The sequence below is a fragment of the Poecile atricapillus genome, chromosome 1 (assembly GCF_030490865.1).
Source record: "Poecile atricapillus isolate bPoeAtr1 chromosome 1, bPoeAtr1.hap1, whole genome shotgun sequence".
Taxonomy (NCBI): Eukaryota; Metazoa; Chordata; class Aves; order Passeriformes; family Paridae; genus Poecile; species Poecile atricapillus.
The window spans coordinates 20,850,467-20,874,380 of record NC_081249.1 but is presented as its reverse complement, the minus strand read 5'-3'; the positions used below and the strand labels follow the sequence as shown (position 1 = coordinate 20,874,380).

Sequence of the window (23,914 nt, the reverse complement as noted above, 5' to 3'; positions counted from 1 at the left end):
AACCAGACAACTGGGGATACCAGTACCATAAAGTCACCCCAGGACACCAAGGAGGAGGAATTCAGGTAGGCCGGAATGCAAAGTACTAATACAGCAGCACTATACCTTTTTCTCTTCCTCAATTTTTACTTTTTTTTTTCTTTTTTTATTAAGCAGTGAGCTAAATAATGGAATAATATACATATGTTACATACGTTGGTTTCATCTGGCATAATTTTCTTCACAGTAGCTAGTATGGTCTATGCTTTGGATTTGTACTGGAAGCAGTGTTGATAACACAGGGATGTTCTGGTTACTGCTGAGCAGTGCTCACATACAGAATCAAGGCCTTTTCTGCTCTCACCTCAGCCAGGCAGGGAGGGCAAGGGGGGCATGAGGGGCTGGGAGCAGACACACCTGCGACAGATCCCAACTGACCAAAGGGATATTCCATACAATACAGTATCACACTCAACATAAAATGCCAAGGGGAGAAGGAAGGGATGGATATTTGGAGTGATGCCATTTGTCTTCCCAAATCACCACTACGCATGACAAAAGGGATGGCTGAACATCTGGGAAACACTGAAATAACTCCTTGCTTTGCTCTTGCTTTTGTGCATGGCTTTTGCTTTACCTATTAAACTGTCTTTATCACAGCCCATGAGGTTTTTCCACCTGTACTGTTCTGATGCTCTCCCCAGTCCCACCCACGGATCAAGTAAGCAAGCATGTCAAGCTTAGCTGCCAGCTGGCTCTTAGCCACAACAATACATAACCTTTTATGTATAAAACTCACACAGATAAAGTAAAAATTGCTCTGTCAATGTACAATTCAGAAGGAGAAACAGATACATTAGAATCATTGTAATGGAATCAACCACAATAGTTTTTCAAAACTTCAGCATTGTGCTCTGATCTAACCAAAGTTTGTAAGCTTGAATACAGTGATTTGCTACCACAACTATGAAGCCTATTCTTTGAAGCTGGATCTCTTCATGAATGTTTAAAAAGATCACGTTTCCGCATGTCTTCATACAAATGTGTAATCACATGTTCACAAAAGCTTCCAAGATGTGGCCAGCAGGTCAAGGGAAGAGATCATCCTCCTTTAATCTGCTCTCAAGAGCCACATATGGAGAACTGCACGCAGTTCTGGGATCCTCAGGACAAGAAAGTCAAGGACCTGTTGGAGCGGGTCCAGAGAAGGGCCATCAAAATGATCTGAGGATATTCCAGAACACCTTTCAGGAAAGGCGGAGACACTTGGGGTTGTTCAGCCTGGAGAAGAGAATGCTCCAGAGAGAATTTATTGCAGCCCTTCATTATTATAAAGGGGGCTTACAAGAAAGACAGAGACCAATGCCTGTAGTGACAGAACAAAGGGCAACAGATGAAAACTGAGTGGGTATAGATTTAGAAAAGATTTAGGAAAGAAACTTTTTATGATAAGTGTGGTGAGATACTGAAACAGGTTGCCCAGAGAAGTGGTGGATGCTCCATCACTGGAACTGTTCAATCACCAACATGATCTCATGGAAGATGCCAGACCAGAAGAGATGGACTAGAAGACCTTTAAAGATCCCTTCCGACTTCCATCATTTTGTAAGTGACTTCAACCATCTCCATAGTCAGAATCACAGAATGCTTTGGCTTTCACCACAACTCTTAATCTGAACTTCAGAAGATTTATATATGTCTTTTTTTCAAATGAGCTGAAATGCTAACAATTTCTACTCCAAGGAAGCTATGAGGATAATAAATATAAAGACATATCCACTCTTTTTCACTCCTTTCCACTTCTTTGCAATTATTTAGGAGCATTTTAAAACCATCAGTTCATACCATTTAATTTCAGTCCTTTATGAAAATTTATCTTCCAAGAGACTACAATGCAATACTACTTGATTTTATATTATAATTTTTATCTGTTATTACTGTAAAATTTAGCTAAAACTGAGATTTGCTAGCATAAGATTAGCTAATTGAATATCATCTCAGGTCCAACCCCTTTAAAAAGAGACATAAATAAAAGAAATAAAACTTTAGAACAGCGGTAAATAACATAAGCTAGTGGGAATTCTTTAGTACTACTCTCAAAGCTGTATTAGGATTTATTATTTCCATTTACAAATCTAGCCAGCAGCAATGTTAAAACAATATTTTATGTGCTGGTTTCAATTTCTCCCCCTTTCTTCTTCACATAAAATGTGACAGAAGTAGCTGATTGCAATAACATCAGTAGCAGCTCACCACTTAGTTTCAGTTATGCTGCTACTTTCCACCGAACTAGAAAAAGCACCTCTGCTTTTAAATTATATCTGTTACTTGAGACAATAAAGCCATAAATGCCCAGATGTGTGGTTCCCCTACTTGATAATTTCAACATCTACAACTGTTTTCATTTCTCTACTGAAAACTATTAGTACTTGAGTTAAAAATTAAGTCCATCAGATTGTAAAAATACTGTTTAGCAATTTCAACTTCATATAAGCGAATATTATGTGAATGATCTTTCATTGCATAAGGAAAAAAAAATTCTACAGGCTTCCTTTGAACAGCAAGGTATCAGAGCAAGCACAAACACTAAATGAAAGCTCTCCTCCACCCTGCATCTTAACACATGGTTAATCACAAACATTCAGCTGAGATTATTGCTCGTGCCAGTGTACCTGGCTGAAACCATAATTTCAAATAATCAGAAATTTGTGTTTTATCTGTAGCATTTTACATACTCCCACATTCCATTCTCAGTTCCCTCATGTCTGGTTTTCTTCAAACCCTATTCTGACTTATGTCAGTGAGTTTTGACGTAGTCTTCAGTGGTAGCTTCAATGTGCAGTGCAGAAATAGCCTCAAGGAAAAGTTAAATACCACTGTTCCTACCCACTTACAAGCCTTGCACAGTGTATCTTCAGGGTAACCTTGAAGCATCTTAATCTGCATCCTGAGGAGAGCAAACTGCACTCAACAGGGCGAATTCCAAGTATCCCATCTTCCAAGGCCTGACACATCATATGAAAGCTATCAGGCAGAGGAAACTAAAGCAGTCTCCAACAGCATACAGGAGGAATCAGATTAGAAATTAGAATTAGATTAGATGAACTCAGGTCACCACCTGATTCCCCACACTTGCAATCTGCCAGGAAGGAAACCGTAGACAAGCTTCAAGAATCAGACCTTCAAAGACCAGGGCTTTTTGACAAGAAATATACAAGAAAAAGAGCTTACAAAAGCAAAAACAGAAAAGGGGAAAAACCTAAAACAAAGCAATAGATAAATATTACAACACTCACAGGATTACAAGATCGTATTACAAGATTCATTTCAGCAAGTTATTTGTGCACACTTGCTTTCCTCTGGTAAACCACAAATGCCCTTGGTTCTAAACAGTTAAGACAAACATCAATATTCTGTGCCTTGAAAAAAGGAAAGCTGTGCAGCATCTCCTGTAAGGAAAAAAACACATGTAAAGAAGCAAGAAAAATCAATCTTCTTCTATCTACAGTAGGCCTCATGGGAAAAAAGTAAATATAACATTCACAAGCGAGTACAAACTGGTCTCTAATTGGACCAATGGCAAAAAAAAGCCAGTATAAAATGACTTAATTTGCATCTCTGTCCATAATTACGTTAGGAGATTCAACCCTTCTTTTGAAATGCCAGAGATGAGCTATGGAAACTAACTAGCCTCTTAATTTGCTACGACAGTAGCTCTATACCTATTACCAGTTTTGGAAGTCTCTTCTCCCCTGCCCAATCTTCAACCCACATTCGTGTGAAACCACTGTCTCTCAGAAGTGGCTTCTCCTGATGACCTGATTCATTCAAAAGACAAAAAAGCATAGAAATAAACCTTTCAAATAACAGTACCCACTGAAGTAAAACAGAACATTTGAGTAGACAAATCAATAACTGTTGCAACGATGAATTTAAAGAGAGGCTCTCAATATACGTTTTCCTTACCCTTTCAAAAACCTCAACACCATGAAATTAAAAGTAACAGTAAAATATAATTTGTGTTTGACATGCATTTCCTGACTGCATGCTCACTATGACACAAATTAATGTAGGGACTTATCTATGTCAGTGCTGTGCGTCCCCAGCTCCAGCTCTGAAATGTGGAACTAAGGTGCAAAATGGAATCAGCAAGTTCAAACTAGGCTTCCCAGTTCCCAAATACAAAAGTATGCAATAAGGAATGAATTTCAGAAAAGTCTGTACAGTTAGTGGGGAGAGATATCAAAACCAACAGATAGGAAATGCCAAAGAAAAATTTATTTCTCAAAGCCTTTCTGTCAAGATTAAACACAAACTTGTAGTAAATGTATGGGCAGGGGAACCACAGTACCACCTCTCCTGGGCTCTGGTATTTTGCATAGAAATAAAAGGAACTTTTTTTTTTTTTTTTTCTTTTTTTTTTTGAAAATAAAGCAGGAAAACGAAAAGAGGATACCCTGTTATACAACACTATCAACACCTGCCCGGAAAGTCTTTCACCAAGCTACAGCAAATTTAAGCCCCTATGCACTTTGAAATGACTCGGCAACAGGCTGGAGTGAAGACTAAAACCTGACCAGTGGAACGAAACCACTCTAAAAATGAACAGGAGAAACAAGGAGCTGGTGGTTGCGAAGGAGAAAGTTATGAAGTTCAATAGCAAGGTCCACCTCAGAAACAAGACTGGCTCTTTTCAAGGACAACTTAGGCAAATATATTTTGAGCATCTTTTTCTACTACATGCTTGTCCGGTGTATGTTAAGTTTGAAGACCATCCACTGGAGGAGAAGCCATGGATACAAGAACAACAGTACGCATAAAATACAACAAAATAACAGGAATATTCTGGTTCCTTGGCTTCTGTTCAGGAAAGAAAGGAAGGAAATGCAAACAACTGAAGTGAGTATATTTTGCTTTTTATATAGTTTCTGATTTCACTGTACATTCTATTTTACGGAAATATTTCCTTAGTGAGAGATTTCTGTTGCCTTATAATGGTTCTAATCAAAAATGAAGCTGAAAAATGTAAGCATCAACAAATAATAAATTGAATGTTACTGTGTAGTTTTGAGCCATTCCTGTTAGTAGATCCCAAGAAGAGATCAGCACCTTCCTCTCCACTTCCCCTTTCCAGATAGAGAGCAAGGATGTCACCCTTCAGCCTCCTCCTCTCCAAACTAGACAAGCCCAAAGTCCTCAGCCACTCTTCTCAGGACGTGTCTTCCAGCCCTGTAACCAGTTTTATTGCCCTCTTCTGGCTGCATCCAAGGATTTTCACTTCCTGATTAAATTGTGGGGCCCAGAACTGCCCACAGCACTCCAGGTGAGGCCACAGCAATGCTGAATAGTGGGATAATCTTGAGCAGTGGGATAATCATTTTGAGCAGCTGGTGGTGATGTGTTTGATGTATTCCAGGATGTGATTTGCCCTCTTGGCTGCTTGGCATCCTGCAGATTCCTACTCAGCGTGATGCTGACCATCACCCCAGATCTTTCTCTGCAGGACTGCTCTCCAGTTTCTCTGCCAGTTTATACTTGTGCCCAGCATTATGCAGAATCCAACATTTTTTAACTGTTAAATTGCATTCCATTAAACACTACCCAATGCTCTAACCTATCTAGATCCCTATGCAAGGCCTCTCATCCCTCAAGAGAGTCACCAGCACCTCCCAATTTGGTATCATCAGCAAACTTGTACTAATGGTGCATTCATCTGCTTCCTCCAGAGCACTGATAAATAAATGTACAGAACAGAAACAGCTCCAGAACTGAACCCTGAGGAACACCAGTGATGATCAGACACCAGCCAGATGTGGCCCTGTTCATTAAAACCCTTTGAGCCCTGACCTTCAGCCAGCTCTCCCAGCGCACCACAAACCCAGCCATCCCACAGCTGCCCCCGGCATTCCCTGACCCTCGGTCATCTTTTGCCATGCCTGAGGCTGTTGATGACCCTGTTACCAGCTCTGCCCACTCCATGCCAACCCCTTTGGGGCTGCTCCCCTTGGAGAGGCCATAGCCTGCAGTGTGGAAACCCCCAGCCCCTGGCTTTCCATGCCCTGGGAGCCAGCCCAGGCTGACTGACAGCACAAGGCTTTGCTTCAAGGTCTATAATAACAACTTCATTTATTTCTGATGTATAAGTAATGTCCTTAAACTTTATTCTAGTTAGCAAAAGCACAAAACAAAATTTCAACACCAAAACCAAATAAAGATCACCCAAATAAGAGAAAACAAAAAAACATATAAAACCTACCAGAACAAAACAAAAACAATAAAAAATACTGCACAGAACTCTAATGTGAGAAAAGGTAGGAGATCAAACAGTACTTAGCACGTATTAATAGCACACTGTTTAAGATATTACCATCAGATAACTTTATGACTATGTTATATAAACACATGTAGAAATTCAGCATTAAGCTTAACTATGTTCATATATTTCCTCTGTCATAACAACATACAACTCTTTAAAAATTAAAATAAATAAATAGATACATACATACATTCATTCATAAATAAACCACACTAAGCAACAGTATCCTGAAAAAAGCAGCTGAGGGAACCAACACATTTTGGAACAAACATCTGAAGTTATTCTGTTACTGTAACTAACCACTGTGATTCCTCACAACTAAATCAAATGTACAACCCCCTTAGAGGAAGCCATTTTTACAGCAGAGATGTTTAAACCATAGAAAAGTCAATGCTGGTTACTGGTTAACCCAAAGCAATTAAGTCAAAGAGATGACTGAATGTAAGAAATACTTATAAAACTGATCAGCCAAAAAATTCATTCTGTGACATAACTGCAGTTTGCAAATACAAACCAAAATTGAATTATCATGGGTCACAGTACGGCTCACACTGCCATCTAATTTTAAATATCTGGATTTAACACCAGAAAATGAATGTCACAAATAATTTTTAGAAAGTCTAAGTCTTCTGGATTTATGCTGACATTGTCATTATCTGTAACATGCTAACTCCTATCACAATGATATGGTGGGTCCTCCTGTAGATGAATGACTGCAAATAGAACTATATTGACCTAAATTTTGAGTTGACATTTCCTAAATATTTCATACAAAGTCAACCTTTATTGCTGTTACAGATGGAAACATTAAAAGCCACAACTTCACATATACCAAAAACAGAAAAAGAAAAAAAAAAAAAAAGAAGTAAAATCACCTATATCATGAGACACAACACTATTTGTTCCCTGGCTGTCGTCATTAATAGGTTCCTAGAAACACAATCATCAAAATCCAAAGGCCATTACCAATGAAACAGCAAAAGATCAGTAGTTTTGAAAATAGACTATGTATTGCCTTGATTAAATTTGCATCTCTAAGTATGGGATACTTTTCCTCTTTTTAGAGCACTGTCTTCTCAAGTGCACAGAAAAACTACTAGATAAACACAAGCTGTAAAAACAAATGAGCCACAGGAATCCTTGTGTCTCCACACACTTGTGAGTTATGACTGCCTTCTTGTGGTTTCACAGACTTCACTCTTACCACTTCTAAGACTGATCTCAACTGAGGTCTTATTCTATTTAGCAGAAGTTTTTACCAATCTCTAAAAGAATCCAGATGAAATACACTTCACTTCCCCATGCAACAGGAGGAATTTAAATACACTGACACTAACCTGAAGATATTAAAATTATATATTGAATCTCAAAGTATATTTGGGCCAAATTTCAAATACATTTTTGGGGATTAAGTAATCCAGTTGAAGTGAACAGAAATCAGTCTAATAGCATTAATATGGAAACAAAAGATAGCTTGTCAACTACTTGTTTGTAAGGTTTATTTCAAAATCCCCACCCGTTCAAAATGCTAATGCACCTCTTCTGTTGTGTCATACACTAGATTTGCTATACATATGAAATAATGAGATAATAAAAGTATATGCTGGTTTAAGGATGTGTCAGAAGTATAGCCTTGGGAATTAACATCAAAAAGAACAAAACACATTCTAAAAATGTAATGCTTACTCATGCAAAATATAATATAAATGTTGAATGCTTTGAATGCTGATTTGATTTTATAACTGAAAACTATAGTCCATATTACTATTCTGTATAATTATAAGATTACTGGTTAGTTGGGTGACTCCCAACATGTGATGTGGTTTGTTTATCACAGGCTGCATTTTCCCCCACTGCCTACCAAGAGCGCATTCTAGAATCAGCTACGAACTCCCTAGGAAGTCATGTGAACCACAGAAGTGCATTTATTGAGCAAAACACCTGGTCTTGATGGGCTTGATGTATGCACTACACATATTTCAACTTTCCCCTTTCCTTCAACTAATTCTAGTTTTGTGCCATGGACACAATGCCCATTAGTTGCTAAAGCACATTAGATCCCCCTGGATTATCTCTCCCAGTTATGTTAATCCAGAAGAAGACCATTACAGGAACTCTCAGACTAGTCCATGATGTGAAAGAAAAGGTGATCATGATACTTGAGAGACTCATTCTCAAAGCAAATTCTGATCCACATTAAAATACTAATGTGTAGCTGCACATCAGACATTTCTAACATCTCCCAAACACACAAGAATAGTAATTCAGTGCTTCCTATTAGACTACATTTTCCTCAAAAGCCACACTGCTTCAGGGCCAGTCAGGGCAGCGTTCCTTTCTGGACCTGCAAAATGCTTAAAGGTTCTGGTGTCTCAAAACCTTAAGAACTTACCACACACACACACACAGAACAGCAACCATGCATTTTTATATCAACTAAAATGTCCATTATAAATAGTCTACCTATAAATTACACAAACATGGAATAGTTCATGCATGTTGCATTGTCACAGAGTAATTTCTTTTTAAAAAAACTGCTAAATGCATTGCACTATACTACATACTGGCCATGTTATGTTTCAGTGCATTTTCTCCTATTGTGTTCTGGCAGGTATGAGAGGGACATCATTATATACTACATTTGTAACTTTGGCAAGAGTATGGAATTTGTTGCAGTCCGCACCTCCAGGATCTCGTCCAGGGAAGCAGCAGGATTCTGGGGACCAGCATGAAACACCAACGAGACGGGCTCCTGTTCATGAAACCATTTATTCAGCATGGGAACAAACTCAGGTCCAGAACAGAGAGCCCCAAACAGAGGCACAGCAGGGGTTTTTGAGGGACAGAACTCTTAAGGGTTTCCACCCTTGAGGGTGAAGTTCAGAGTCAGGGACCATTAGAAACACAGCAAGGGAGAACCCCCCAGGGACTCAAACCCAATCAGAACACCTGGGCCACCCTTCACAGGGGGTTTGGGGTGGGACAATGTAACTCTTTGTCTCCCCTGAGGCCTCTGGCACATCTGGATACACACCTGTCCTTCAAACTTAGCAGCTCTTCACCAGCCACGTGCTATGACTCAGTCAGGTACCATCAAATTATATGCTCACGTTCTTGAGGTTAACATACCATTTATTTCCAGTATAATTGCATGAAATTCACATGGTAAATTTCAGGAATGCATTTCCTGCATGTGTTACTAGTTTACAAGATACTAAATATTTCAAGCCACAGTAGCAGCCATATCCCCACAAGCTGATAGATGCATATATTTTCATTTCCCTTTTAAAGGAAAACAAATGAAAATATTAATTCCATGCAGCACCTTTCTCAAAATATTTATGACAACTATCTCCTTATTCCTATTGTCTTGATGCATTACTATAAAACTTTTCCTCTTTAAGGGCAATAAGCTCAATAAACGTAATTGCCAATATGAATACTGTGTTTCACTACCTTTTAATATTTTCAAAGCATGTAGTAAATTATAATCTCAGCAATAAAATTTAGCATAAATAACAGATGAAATATGCAGTTCAAAATTTGACCGTAATTATTCTTTGGTAGCTCCAGAGGCCAATTAATATTTGTAACATTTTTTTATAAAAAATTATGTTTTGGAGGAATTATTAAAGTGCAGAGCAAAGCTCTCAAAAATAAAACACATAAAAATTAACACAGTCCCTGGAGGTACAACAGTTGTGTAAACAGTATAAGGGTTGGGGTTTTTTCCATCTTCTACAGAAGACCTGTCTCAGTGAGTGAAGTGTACCTCGCCAGACCTGGAATTTCCTAGAAACATTTGCAAAAGTACTGTGGCCATTCAGGAATTAGAGATTTTTTTCAAATAAAAATGACCCTTGGACTTAATAGAATAGCCTATCTGCAATCTGAACCAAAACCAACACAATATTGTTAGAAACCACACACAAACACACACAAAAGTCTTTCACCACAACAGTTAAAGCAGCATTTCAGAAATAAGTCTTATTTCCCTGATTTATTTTAATTATTACTCTTTCCATACATCTGCCTTCACTGTAGATGTAGCAGAGAGACAGAAAAGATGTAACAGGTGCAGTTGAAGAAGCCCACAATTTATTGTTTCATCCCTAAAGCACCAATCAACAAAAATCATATCAGGTTAACACTCTTCTCTCCATGGCGTCTATTTTTTTGGTCCTTGGCCTGTCCCCTTCCAACCCAGCTCTCACTTCTGCACAAGGCCAGCACACAGGGCTGCCAAATTAAGCCTGTCATAATGACTAGTAGATGCCAGCAGCATTAGCTCAGATACTACACATCACATCACTTACTGAATGTCCTTCTCCTAAGTGTCACACAAGCAGAGGAAGTCATGATGCTCTCTCTGGATCAGTCAGTGCTGTCTTGTCCCAGCTCCCAAACCTGTAAACCCTGTTGGTGCTTGTGTGCAGACCACATTCTTACTCCTATCCTGTTTTAAGGAATGGTAATAGCTCCCACAACAGCAGAAGTTGTGATGACATTGTGTTGACAATGGATGAAAAGCAGGCATCAAGGGAAGGAGCACATTGAAGGGAGGGTGAGCCTTTCCCTTTCCACTTGAAATTTAACACATCTGCTAACCTGATCCCAGCTGGGACCCTTTGGCCCTGCAACGCTGACAGTATATTCCTGAGAGAAACAGCCTTTTAATATAAGTTACAATAGGTTCTTGCAGTTTTCTTAGGGGCTTTTTCCAGTTTAAGAACTGTGTGCTACAAAAAATGTATATTCCATGGGACAACTGCTGCAGTCCAGTGTTCCAGACCACCTTGCAAGCAACCCAAGACTGTGAAAGGACAGATGAGAGAGATAAAAAAATCAACATTAAATTCTATTGATAACAATATACTAAAACTTCTCATATAATTCAAGGTACAGGGGTATTAACTTGATCTTTCTTCAGTGACAATCTTCAGTGGAAGATTTATGCTGCTTCATCACATTGCCATAAAATTTCCCACAAACATAAAAGCACTTCATATGCCAGGTTTTTAGAATACAGTCATAACTAACTAATGAAGACATACCATAAAAGGAAAATAAATCTCTCTTCAAGGCAGGACTAAAGCATTTGTCATTAACACATATGGTCACCAGAGATGTAGCTGTTATGCAGAACAATCATTTGCTGACAGGGCCATCATGTTTCAGACGTTTCTGGCACCAGGTGAAAGAGTTTAAAATTAAATCAGGTTAATTTGCATTGAAGTTACTGAAAGGCTTGTAACATGAGAGATGTCAAAGCATAGTCTAAGTCCCTACCCAAGCCACAGCACCTTAAAGCCTCCAGTTAATGTAAACAGCTGGATATGGAATTTCACAGAATTCACTGCAAGGATCACACCAGTTATGAAGCCTAGCAATTGCTTTTATATCTTTAATCTAAATCAACAGCCACAAAAGAAAACCATTGTAATATATATCCTGAAGCTCATACAATATGGACAACTGCAGTTAATATCAGTTGTCAATAACTTGTACTACCAGCAGGCATTTTATATTAAGATTCTGTTTCTCTTTCTTAAATCACCTTCTGACTGACAGAATATTTCAGTTGTTCCCTTTTTGGAAAGTCTCTGATACTGGAGGTATGCTCCAGGAATTCTGTCCCAATTATAAAGTTTCCTTCCACTTTACTAGCCTTCTCACCTGTGTAAAGCAATTAAGAAAGACAGTGAAGGGGGTTCTGCTACTAAAAGTGGATTGATAATATTCAAGTTTCTTTTTCACTGGACTGAGGAGCTCTGCTCGATTAACTGTCTCAGTGGGAAGTTCATGGGTGAGAACAAGTTAACTGAGGCTCGATCTATACCAGATGGATCTACTAGGTATGACTAAGCATCTTAGAGGTACCCAAAATTGACATCTGCTCCTACTATTAAGAGAACAAGCTATGCCTGTTGATGAAACTTACAGGGATACTCTGGAATCCCTGAGGGCACCTGGATACATGGAGCAACAATCAGAAACTGGGCAGTATCTCATCTTTTAAAAAAATATTTGTTTACTGTCTTTACTGGTACTTAGCTCTGGTTACATTAAATTGCTTCTACCTTCCCTTGTCATCTGAAAGAATCTCTTCTAAAAATATTTAAAGGTGCACCTAGCATATAACTGGCAATTCAGTTATACTTTGTCCTAATGGCATTGTTATTTACTGCCACCCTGAATTGAAAAGCAAGATGTTATAATGCAATAACGTAGTATTTAAGAAATTCACGTTAATAACCTTTAAACAGCATGCTGAGAACTTTCTTGTTTTTATCTATAAACTCTAAATAGATATTTTTAATATATTTTCACTGGCTTAGTCTTATGTCCATTGAAACCACTGGATATATTACTATCAAGTCTTAAAGATATTAGACTCAGGCCAGAAACAAAAACTCCAGAAAAATCCTGTCTTAATCTATTAATTATATAAATGGAAGAATCAATGAGTACCAGTCAGAGATCAGAAAGATCTTCAGTTAAAGAAAACAATGTAAGCGTACCCTACATTCATTTGCAAAGTTCTTCAGTCTTTAAAACTGACTCATGTTTTCTATTACAAAACAAAGGCTGCCAACACATCCTTTAAGAAACTGTAAATGTTTACTTTTCTACAATTTGGAAAACAGCTGAGGTTAAGTTTAACTTTCAAGTCTAGTTCACACTGCTGCTCTTTTTTTCTGCATAAGGACAGTTTTAAAGACAGGAAGACGACTTGAAATAATTGTTTGCTGCTCCACATTAATTGCCATTGAAAATTTGGGCTTCGATGATTTCCAGTGCTCAAACGCATGGGGGTGAATCTATGAATAAACCAAACCTTGTAAAATATCAACTAATATACTGCATGTGTACATTTCTACTCCACTTGGTCAGTGAGGAACCATTGGACAGAAAACCCATGAAATTTACCAAAAGCCTACTGTCTTTCACATTGTGTATTCAACTTTTTAACTCAAAGAAAAAAATCCAGCAATAAGCTCCTAGCCGTAAAAATCTACATCTTCTTTCTTTATCTATCCTGACAAACATGTCCCATAGCTGCTACTAAGTACTATATGAAGTGACACACTCTTCATTAATTGGATTATTTGTACCTCTCTGTGTCAGTTTGTCTAATCCCAAATGTTTCTTCCACCTACTGCATATCCAGACTGACCAATGTCTGGCTAATTCTCGATCCCAGTTCACAGCTGCAAAAAAGGAAATTTCAAAACAGAAGAAAGCCTCCAGCTCTTTTAGTTCCAGTTCCCTTCCCAAAATTGTTAGGTACAAATCAAATGTCAACATATTATACACTCTTTGTAACTAATTAAAATGGGGGCAGATAGTGGTGTGATTCATTATTGTCTAGTTGTAGTTACACATTAACATGATTTTATTGCTATCAAAGGAGCTACAACCATCACTTAATCGGAAAAAAAAAAAAAGCCACACTGTTGAAATAGTTTATATATAGGGATACAAATTCTGGGGAAGAGAATGACAAACAGCCACTGTATTAGGACATCATCATCATAACAATACATTGTTATCACCCCTTCCTCACTATTTGCTGCTTCACATATCTGTTCAGCCATGTGCTAAATTCAAAGGAAACCCAAAGTCTTATAGCACTGAGGTCAAAAACTGAATTTGTAGTGTCTAGTCCAAAAATGCCCTGAGGCCTGACTGGAATGTTCCAGTCATTAGCAGTTAAAAAGCATGATCAGTTAAATACAAATGATGTATTGCCCTATGCTCATGGCCTAAATCACTAGCTGAGAAATCACACTCATGTACATGAACTGAGACAGCTTTTCTTTTTTTTTTAATATAAATTACTGTGAAGATAACTTCCCTAAAGAGTAATCCATTAAAAAGAGAAAAACAGAACTATGCTTCTAAATCCTCATAAGAATAGCAAGGAAAGTTGAACTATGTTTGCGTTAGACTAAATGAGTACATTATTCTCATCCAATCTTCACCATCAGCCTCAATTTCTGACTGTCTGGACAGAAGACATTTGCTCTGAAGCAAATATCCTTCATCTTATTACAGGATCCATGACAGCTAGATTGTAGCCCTCACAGGCAGAAAGAACAGGCTTCACTACCTTGGCCAGGTTTGCAGTTTCAGCTATGACCACTTGAGGAATTACAGTGGAAGCAGTCTAAATTCTGATATGAAAGACAATGTCAGCTAGAATTTTGTTGTGAATTTTCATAGCCTTTCCTGTAACTGACCTCTTCAATGAAAACAAAAGAGTTTTCAAAACATTTTTACTGTATTACAAACAAGAAAAATTACATTTTTTTAAACCAAGTAAAACTTCAAGCAGCTAAGAACAGAAATAAAAAATATTCTCAAGAAACAGCCACAAACAACTCTTCCTACAGACTCATTACATCCGTTCTCTGTTTCCATAATTCCTTAATTTCAATTAATTGTGTCACAGGAAATTTTACAGTGCCCTGTACTCTCACAGAATTTCTCCTTCCAGCATTGTAAGCCCATCTCCACCTTTCTCCATTCTGAAACTCCGTCCCTCATCTTGCTTCTGCTGCAAGTTCTGAAGGCATGTGTTCCTCAGCAACCTCAGCTGCTTACCAGGGGAGTCACATCCTGTTGCAAGCTTGAGACAAGTCTCTTCTTTCTTAGAGGAATGTAATTACATGTGTATGTACATAAATTTGATGTCATATCAATTTAATAGTCTAGATAGACACATTGGTAAAAATGTTATTCACAGAAGACAACAGAAATTCAATTAAAACTTTAGATTGGGGTTGTTCCCCAAAACTGGCAATATCTGATATTCTTTTCAGTGGATGGAAAGACTGTGATTCTTTTCAATCAGAGATAAAAGGAACAGTACTCTACTTTCAAGTTTTAAAGGGTCCACTTACCTTTCAACACCCCCAGCTCTCAATCTCTGTGTCCTGTGACCTCTTGGTTATTAAAAGACTGAAAAACGGATACAACTGGAGTTGGGACACCAAGCTCACAGCACTCTACTTTGTTGACTACATGGACCTAGTGTTCATACATGGACCTGATCCAGCTGAAATCAACAGAAGGCTTTTCATGGACTTGAAAGGTTTTTGAAGTATAAAGTCTTACAAGGCTCAGCTGTGGGAAAGATCAAAAATGAAGATTCATGGTGTAAACATGAAGAAACATGGTGTAAAACATGCAAGTGCTTTTTTAGTGCAAGGTTTACATTTGCTAGGCACCAGCTACTAAATATCAATACAGATGTGTCTGTCTTCTGTAGGATGCTCCAGATACTCAGTCACTATTCCTATTTTCAATCTTTAAAAATATGGATGCTAAATTACAGTACTTTCTGTTTACAAAAGTAAAAGTTGGCTGTGTACCCCAACCCAGCTAGTCAGAGAGAGCAAAATTCACGTAGAATGGCTAGTGGAGATGTAATTCAGCACTCTATCTTAAGAAGATACCCTTTACAAAATGACAAATGACAAGCATCTGGAAAATCACTCTGCTTTTCAAGCTGTCTCAGAAGTGCAATGTTTTGGGTTTTTTTTTCTTAAACAACACTTACTAAATCAAATACATTTAAATTAAGTTCACAGCACTAGACAACTAGCACTCAGAGACAATCCATATTCAGACAACAAATAATGCTTTAATAAAAGTTTTAATGTGAACACTACCCATCTGAAAAACTTTTTGCTCTGTATTAAGTGTCTGTATCTTCAAATGGAAAAAAGATTTACATTTTAGAACACTGTTTTTCTTCAGAAGTTTTCTAATGACTTTCAAAAGCAGCATCTCCTCCCCCTCACCAATATGACTGTGACATTTAAACTATTCTTTGCCAATATTTTCTATATTGGCAAACGTCTGCTTTAAAACCTGTTAGTAATTCCTGTTGGGTTAATTGTACCTGGTATCCAGCACATTTACCAAATTAACACCGATTTTGATTTTATGAACACAAGCATAAAGAAATTTTTCTCTTGCTGTGTAACAATACACAAGTAATATGAGAAAAATATCTTGGCAACTCATATTGTTCAATACAATTGTTCACCATTCACTTACATTTTCATACAGTTCCTTTGATTCGCATTTAAACTTACACTTTAGACTCAGACAAGTATTTTAATTTAGGAAATCAGTGGGCAAGTTTACAGTCCCAAGTCCTGAGTCATCTAAACCACTAGAAAACAATGACCAGAATGTGTAAACCCCTGCACTCCTATCTACTCTGCAAGCACCCACTGAGGCCAAAGATATTTGAATCTGGTTATGAGAAAGTTAATATAACTCCCACTGAAATCAGGGAGGCTCATTCCAGACCAGGTTACAACAGCAAAGACTAACTATAGCTCAGTTACACAATATGGTGAACAATGCAGCTGTTTTCACTAGATGCAACCACGGTTATTCAAAACAAAACTTTCATTCTCATAGGTTTTACCTAAGATTCTGTTAGATCTGTGCACCTTCTCATGACTGCAGATCTTGATAACAAGAGCACACCAAATGCCAGAATAATAATCCAGATCATAAGCCATATGAACATTAAAAACAGGAGGATGATTGGAACTTTTAGCAAGTTTTGAGAAAAACAAAGTAATGACAAATGCTACCATTTGTCGGTGGAAATCAATTAACAGTAGTGTGCTTTACAAGACATCTGAAAGTCAGAATTATTTAACACAAGGGCTATTTTTGGAAACGAGATGAGTACTGAAACGGCAACAAAAGCAGATGGCACACATCTTCACATTTGGAAAAGGTTGTGAACGTGTCCCAAGAGAACTAAGCAAACTCAGTGCCTGGGCAGCCTGTCCATTGGCACTGAAACATTCTGGAAATAACACACTACATATCTACCATATGTCATTACAAAAGTACCCCATAGATTTTCCAAAGATTTAATGAAAAACAATTTATAGTTTCAGAATTATTTGAGGTAGTTACAATAAATGGCTTCTTCATGACTTGCAGCGTCTCTACAGCAGAGCACAGAGAGACACATGCACCCTAAAATTTCAGCCTGGCCACCACTTTCTCAACTGGGACTCAGTGCAGATTACTGCAGGTGCAGTCACTTTAGAGTTACACGTAATTTGAAGGCAGATGTGCTGGCATGTAGACAACCAGCTTCCTGACTTGTAGGTGAAATCTGGTATTGCTTATCTAGAGGTAATCACTTGCACATTATTTGCTTGCAGATATAAAATCTGAGAACCTTTTATTACTTACTTAAAAGAATTGCCTGTTTTTCTTCAAAAACTTCTTTGTCCTGAAAGGCAACAGTCCTTCTACAACAGTAAAAACAACCTCCTACCACCATATAGTTATCACTCATTCAATATAACAAACTTTTAGGGCTTTGCTGTTCCCTTTTACAGCTACTAAACATTATGCAACATATGGCTCTATTAGCTTAAAACAATATTTTTCCATACTTTCAAAAACAATTTTGAGTTAGCCTTGGCTCATCTAACTTAGTACTAATTCCTAAGTACTAAATCATAGTATATTACTATTAGATTTACACTAAATCACATTTACAAAAGGAAATTTCTCCCTAATTTCCTTCCATATATCACAAAATTGGCTTACCACTTGAGGGATGTCTTTGCTGTACCAAAATTTTCAACTACAATTCATCCACTTTGCAAATAAGTCAACATGAACACAGAATCCCTATGTGACCAAGGTCATCCATGGTGTTGCCTATATGTTTCTAATCAGTGCCCATTTTAAAGTGTTTAAACAATCTCTCATAAGCCTGTTCAAGCCATCTCCAAGTACCTGGACTTTCCCCCAACAAATAAAGAAATGCATTTGCTAAAGTTCAATTTACTACTGAAGATTACCCCCTCAAAAACATTTAAAACTATAGTGAGATCACCAATGTCTAAAAAGATGGAAAAAACTTGATTTAGCATCAGCATATTGGTTTTAAAACACTGACAATCATAAATGGTCATATATAAACTCATGTAAGAAAATCCAAATTGTGAAAATGAATTTAGAAGCGAGTAACAATATTTAGCAGGCATTACATCTTTAAAATGTAGACAATTCTGTTCTCTGCTCTAGTCGCTCCTCCACACCTGGAGTGCTAGGCCAAGTATTGGGTTCCCCATTACATGGAAAGAGATGGACTTAGTGGAGGGAACCCAGAAAAGGGATAGAATATCCCTCACATAAGAAGCTAAAAGAACTGGGAATGTTTAGTCTGGAATAGAAAAGCCTTAAAGGGTTCTCATCAACGTTTTTAAGTACCTGATGGGAGAGAGTAAGCTCAGTGAAGCCCAATAACTGGACAAGAGGTGATGGTCAAATTTGACACATGGGAAACTTCATCTGAACATGAGAAAACTCCTTTTTGTATTACTATGAGGATGGTTAAACACTAGAACAAGTTGCCAGAAGGTGCTGTTCAGCCTCTGTTACTCTGTGAGCATATGGCTATAACCTCTCCAGTGACTCCACACCACAAAGAAGGCAATTTTACTGGCAGCTACCCCAAATTCTTAGTGCATGTTCTACCAGCCTCTCAGCTTTTGACCCAGTAAACAAGACTGACCACTCCTCTGTCTTAAGTAAACTATCAAGTTGCATATATTATACAGGAAGACACTTCAGCTTGAGCGGTCTATAACAGATACCAGCTAAAACAAAGATCAACAAACTCACAGGTCAAAGTAAACAGTTTGCTCTCCATAACATTTTTAGCGTAAGTAGTTACAGTGATGTTCAAACTCTTATCCACAAAGAAAATTTTGATCATGCCAATTTTAAAACATGGCTCAGATGGCTGGCAATAGAGATTAAAATCCGAATTTTTTTACTCAACTTCAAAACAACACATTAAAGGTCACTGCCATGCCTACTTCCCCAAAATGAAAGGAGTTCATCCACAACTAATATTACAAATGGGAAAGGCTATACCCACACATAGCAATGCAAGGAATTTAGTAAGGAATGCCCACTAAAACAGGCAGGTTATGCAGAAAAGCCCTAGCAAAACTAATCTGAGGATTCAGGCCTCTTGTCCAGCTGGCTGTATAAGGTCCCTGTTTATATCCATATCTTTTTCAAGAAAACAAAAACTTGTGCAGTAACTGACCTTATCTTCATGAGGGCCTACCGTCCTAAATTACTATAAAACTAGATTCACAAACAAACTTTGAATAAATCAAATTAAAATTTGTACCTTTCTCCTGGAGAGCAACTACAACACTGTGACAGAAACTGCCTTAAGGAAGAAAATGCTGAAGGAAAGAATATGTCCAATGACATCACTGTACAACTTCTGTCCCTAAAATAGTATGCCTTTTTCCACACAGGATTCACAGTCTTGGTGTTTCTTATGGAGCCAGACACCTTAGTCCTTCCTTTCATTTCAAACTAGAGGAGGAATTGCCCTTCCCATTTTATAAGGGCACCACACTAACATCCAGGCATGCTCTTTTAGATGACAGCCAAATGCACACAACGATGATTATAATACAGACTTTAAGGTTCAAATCTACACTTTCTCCTCCTAAGCAGGCCATTTGATGGTCAAGTTCTTGCTTACTGGAAGAACACTCTTGCCATCCTCCCCTGTTCAGGTTTTAGAGACAATTTTGTCAAAAAAAAGCAGCACAGCACTAGGAACTCTGCTTTATCAAGGCAGTGACCCAGGAGCATGGACAGGTTCCAGTGAATGCTTCAATTACTCTCTCATACACGTTTTGCAACAGTCATAGTAAAACTCTAGTGTCAACACCCAAAATGGCTTAAAATAAGTACTCTGAACATAAGGCTAGAGAGATGAGTTCTCTTTGCCCTTATTCCTTCTGGTCACAGGCTTCATCCAGTGCTGTCCAGGGGCCTAAGTTACACAGTTGGGATAAAAAGAGTTTCTCTCATCTGCAAAATTTCACAGCAAGCTAAAGCGCACTAGTGATTATTCCAGTAAGATAGAAGAGATATGTTAAAGTCCTTTCATTTAGAGATTAAACATAATTTTCTGCCATGGATGAGCATGTAATTAGTAAGATTTTATGTAAAAGGAGAATTCACTACGACCCCTTCTGCTTACCTTTTTTTGTTTGATTGTTGATGATGAAAGGACTCTGTGCTACCATGCTCTCTGTGAAAGTTCATGGCCTGGAGATAGGCCATAGATATAAAACACACACATTGCATTGTGTGTAAGACCCATGCAGTGCATAACTCTCCTAATGATCTCATGCATCCTTCAGTATAACCTCTACATGGAACCTCCCAACACCGCCAGAACTGGAAAACTCCCTCAGCCATGGGGATTTGATAGGAATAAGCAGGCATCCATGCCCCTTCAACAAGTATTCTGAAGATCAAGGATTTTTGATTTAGGTGACTGATTATTCTAGCCAACATCAACAGTCTATATGGAAAAAAAAATCTATTATTTGACCTATGCTCTAGTTAAAATAATTTCCTACTGACAATGTACATTTGAAATAGGCTTAGAAATGCTCCCCAAGCGTAAATTAACAAAAAGGTTTTTAGAAAGAATACTTCTCTTGAAACTTTTAAAATTAAGGACAGTAAAGAAAAATGGGTGAAAATTCTCTGTGAGAAGGGGAAATGAATTTAAATCCCTTGTGACCATTTGGAAGTTGGAAAAATATTCGTTGTCATTCAAACAAGAGCCAGAAGGTGTAGAATTAACCCAGACTTCTTGTTCATACTACCTCATTCTCTTTATAAAGTTGTTAGTAATGTGACTTTAGTACCATAAACTATGTGAAATTAAGTCTCTGTGAAGTTTTGGGGACATCATCTCTTGCAAAGCATCTAGCTGCTGTCTCCTTAACCCCCACCAGTGAGGCTGTACCTAAAGCAGGGCTGAGAAATGAGTGGGTCAGTCTTCTTTCAATTCTTGCCTAACTGGGAGACACTAGAGTTCCTTCCTGCTCTGATTGGGAAGAGCTGGTGTTTAGTTTGCTTCAAAGGCTGAATCAGATTACAAGATAAGTGGGCATCTGAAATGAAAAGAACTCCAGAAATTGCTACCAGTTGAGATGAAAAGGAGAGAGGAATGGCTAGAAGAGAAAGAAATGGAAGGAACATCATACCCTTTAGCCCACATGGAACAATCTGGCCAAACCTGCACATCCTACTGTCCACACTGTCTTATCAGTCTCCTGTGAGAACACTGGATGCTTGATGTACTTTAAAACTCTCCTCCTTTTTCTCGTTATAAGACAATGGAGAATTTAACTTTTATAAACGAGAGCACTTTATCTTCCCAACATTACAGTCGTTTCATGTCTAACAGGAGTTTAATCCCCAGTAATTTAGATAAATTACCATGTGCTTTAGTAGGTTGGGGTTAAAACTCTGAGATTTTCAACTGAATACAAAAAACAGCCAGTTATCAAGTCCTAACTGAGTAATTCCCTACTTATTTCGCTATAGCTAATTAAAATGTAATCACGATTGTTGGCACTGCGCATTGTCAGCAGTTTTACATTGAAAAAGAAATCTTGCCAAGAAAACACACAAAAAAGAAAAATAAAAAAAGCGCCTTTCAGTATGAATTGGCTTGATCTAAACTGCCTCTTTAACCACTGAAACTGTAAAACAAGTAAGTTACAACCGCTTGACAACGCAATAAAAATACTAACCGCTCTTGGGATAATGAACTATATTAATGGGTATCCTCCTTTCAGGCCATCCCGTGATGCCGAGCCACGCTGACAGCGAGCCCTCCGCCGCCCCCGGCCGAGCCCCGCGGAGCAGCGGCCAGGGCAGGGCAGCCCCTCCTCGCCCCGTCCGGGGTCGCAAGCCCGGTCTCTTCAACCCAAACCCGGTTACAGCTACCAACCAACTTCCTGCTCCCCTTACAACGCACACACCCAGCTCACCTTTTTTTTTTTTTTTTTTCTTTTTCCTTTTAATTCGGTTTATCCTTAAATACCTCTGAGACCTGCCTTTGGTGCCAACACCTTTGCCCCGAACGCAGCTGCACCCAAAGCATTTACCCGGGTGTTCCCGGTTTCCCACCGACCGGCAAGGCCGGGCTGAGCGAGCGGCGCGATGCCGGCGATGTGCCACCCCGTAGGGCCGAGCTGGCTCCCTTCACACCGAGCCGGCCGGCCCTTCCCCAAAGCGGCTCTGGGCAGGGAGAACGGCTTGCAGCTCGGAAGGGTGTCCATCATTTGGATGAATTCGGCTAGGTTTAACATTCGCGCAGTGAAGAACAGGTGGGGAAAGGAAAAGGGAAAGGTGCGTGTATAACTAGATGAGGGAAAAGGACGGGCAGACACCCGCTGCTCTTGCACCAGCCCCGCACTGCTTCCAGCTTTCATTTTAAGCCCCGCCACTTCAATTCTATTTCTCCCCACTTTATCCCTATTTATCCACTCCCGTTAGCCAGAGATGTGCCTCTCTGTCCCAGATCAGAAAAACAAAAATGAAAAAGCGTTTCCCCCACCCTCACCTTTCAGGAGGTCAGAACTAAGTATTACACGTTCACGATTATCGCTCTTAAAAACAGGCTCGAACTTTCCCACCGGGCTGGGGAAGCGAACCACCTGCGGGCGGCCTGGCGCACCGGCGCAGGCAGGCGGAGCCCCGCGGGATCGCCGCCGCACCGCCCGTCGCTCGGCAGGACAAGCGCGCCGCCGGCCCGGGAGCCCCGTGTCGCGCCCGCCCCGCCGCCTCGGACACCACCGGAGGCAGCGGCCGGGAGCGCCGGGCACCTGCGAGAAGCCGGGTCAGAGCGTGCCAAGAGCCCCACGAGCCGCCAGGCGGGGAGCCCAGCCGGCACCCACAGGCACCGACGGAGCTCGGCGCTGCCGCGGGGCCGTGCCCACCTGTCCGGCGCCTCCAGGTGCCGGCCATCCCCTGGGAGCGCGGGGCCCCAAGCTCCTCGAGAGGCGCCCCAGCCCCGGCCGTCCTTTCCGCCCCCAGCCCGGGGACACCCGCTCTCCGGACGGCGGCAGAGGGGCTCCCTGCACGGTGCCGTGCCCCTACCTGGAAATGCTTGAAGAAGGCGGAGATGCGGGTGATCTGGAGGCTCAGGCACCTGGAGGTGCATCTGGCGGTGGCGAAAGCCTCCTCTTGCCTTCGGGCGGCGGCGGCGGCCCCCGACCCGTCGGGGCTGCCGCAGGCGGCCGTCACCCAGAGGAGCAGGGCGAGGGACACGCCGGGCGCCCTCGGCACCATCGCTCTGCGGGAGAGGAGGGCAGAGGGGCGGCCGGGCGGCGCGGGGGGCTGCAGGCGCCGGGGTAAGCTCGCTCCCGCTCGGCGGGCTGGTGCCGGGCTGCGCCGGGGACGGACACCTCCGCGCCGCAGAAACTACACAAGAAAGTTCAATCATTCAACTCCCCTCACCCCCGTCCTCCCTCCCGCCCGCCCCGGCCCACAGCCCTCCCCCGCCGGCTGCGGGCGGGCCGATGCTGGCAGCGGCCGCGCCATTGGCTGCGCCGAGCGCCGGCGGCGGCGGGCGGGCCCGTGCCCGCGGGCAGGTCGGGGCGGCGCGGGCAGCTCCAGCCTCCGCACGCCGCCACCTGCGGGGCACGGGGCGGCCGCCGAGCCCTCCCGACACACAGCCGGCCTGCGTGGGGGCGGCTGGGCGCCAGGCTGGGCACC

At 40.4% G+C, this 23,914-nt stretch overlaps 1 protein-coding gene across 1 annotated transcript in view; it reads right to left on the bottom strand.

Annotated features, from left to right (window-relative positions):
- ANOS1 (anosmin 1) overlaps nucleotides 1-23,604 on the bottom strand; it is a 129,123-nt gene extending 105,519 nt beyond the window's left edge. The window contains exon 1 of the mRNA XM_058829524.1: nucleotides 23,297-23,604. Coding sequence (XP_058685507.1) covers nucleotides 23,297-23,488 — 192 coding nt within the window. The 5' untranslated portion in view covers nucleotides 23,489-23,604. The remainder of the gene's footprint in view (nucleotides 1-23,296) is intronic.
- Between the last annotated feature and the right edge of the window lie 310 nt (nucleotides 23,605-23,914).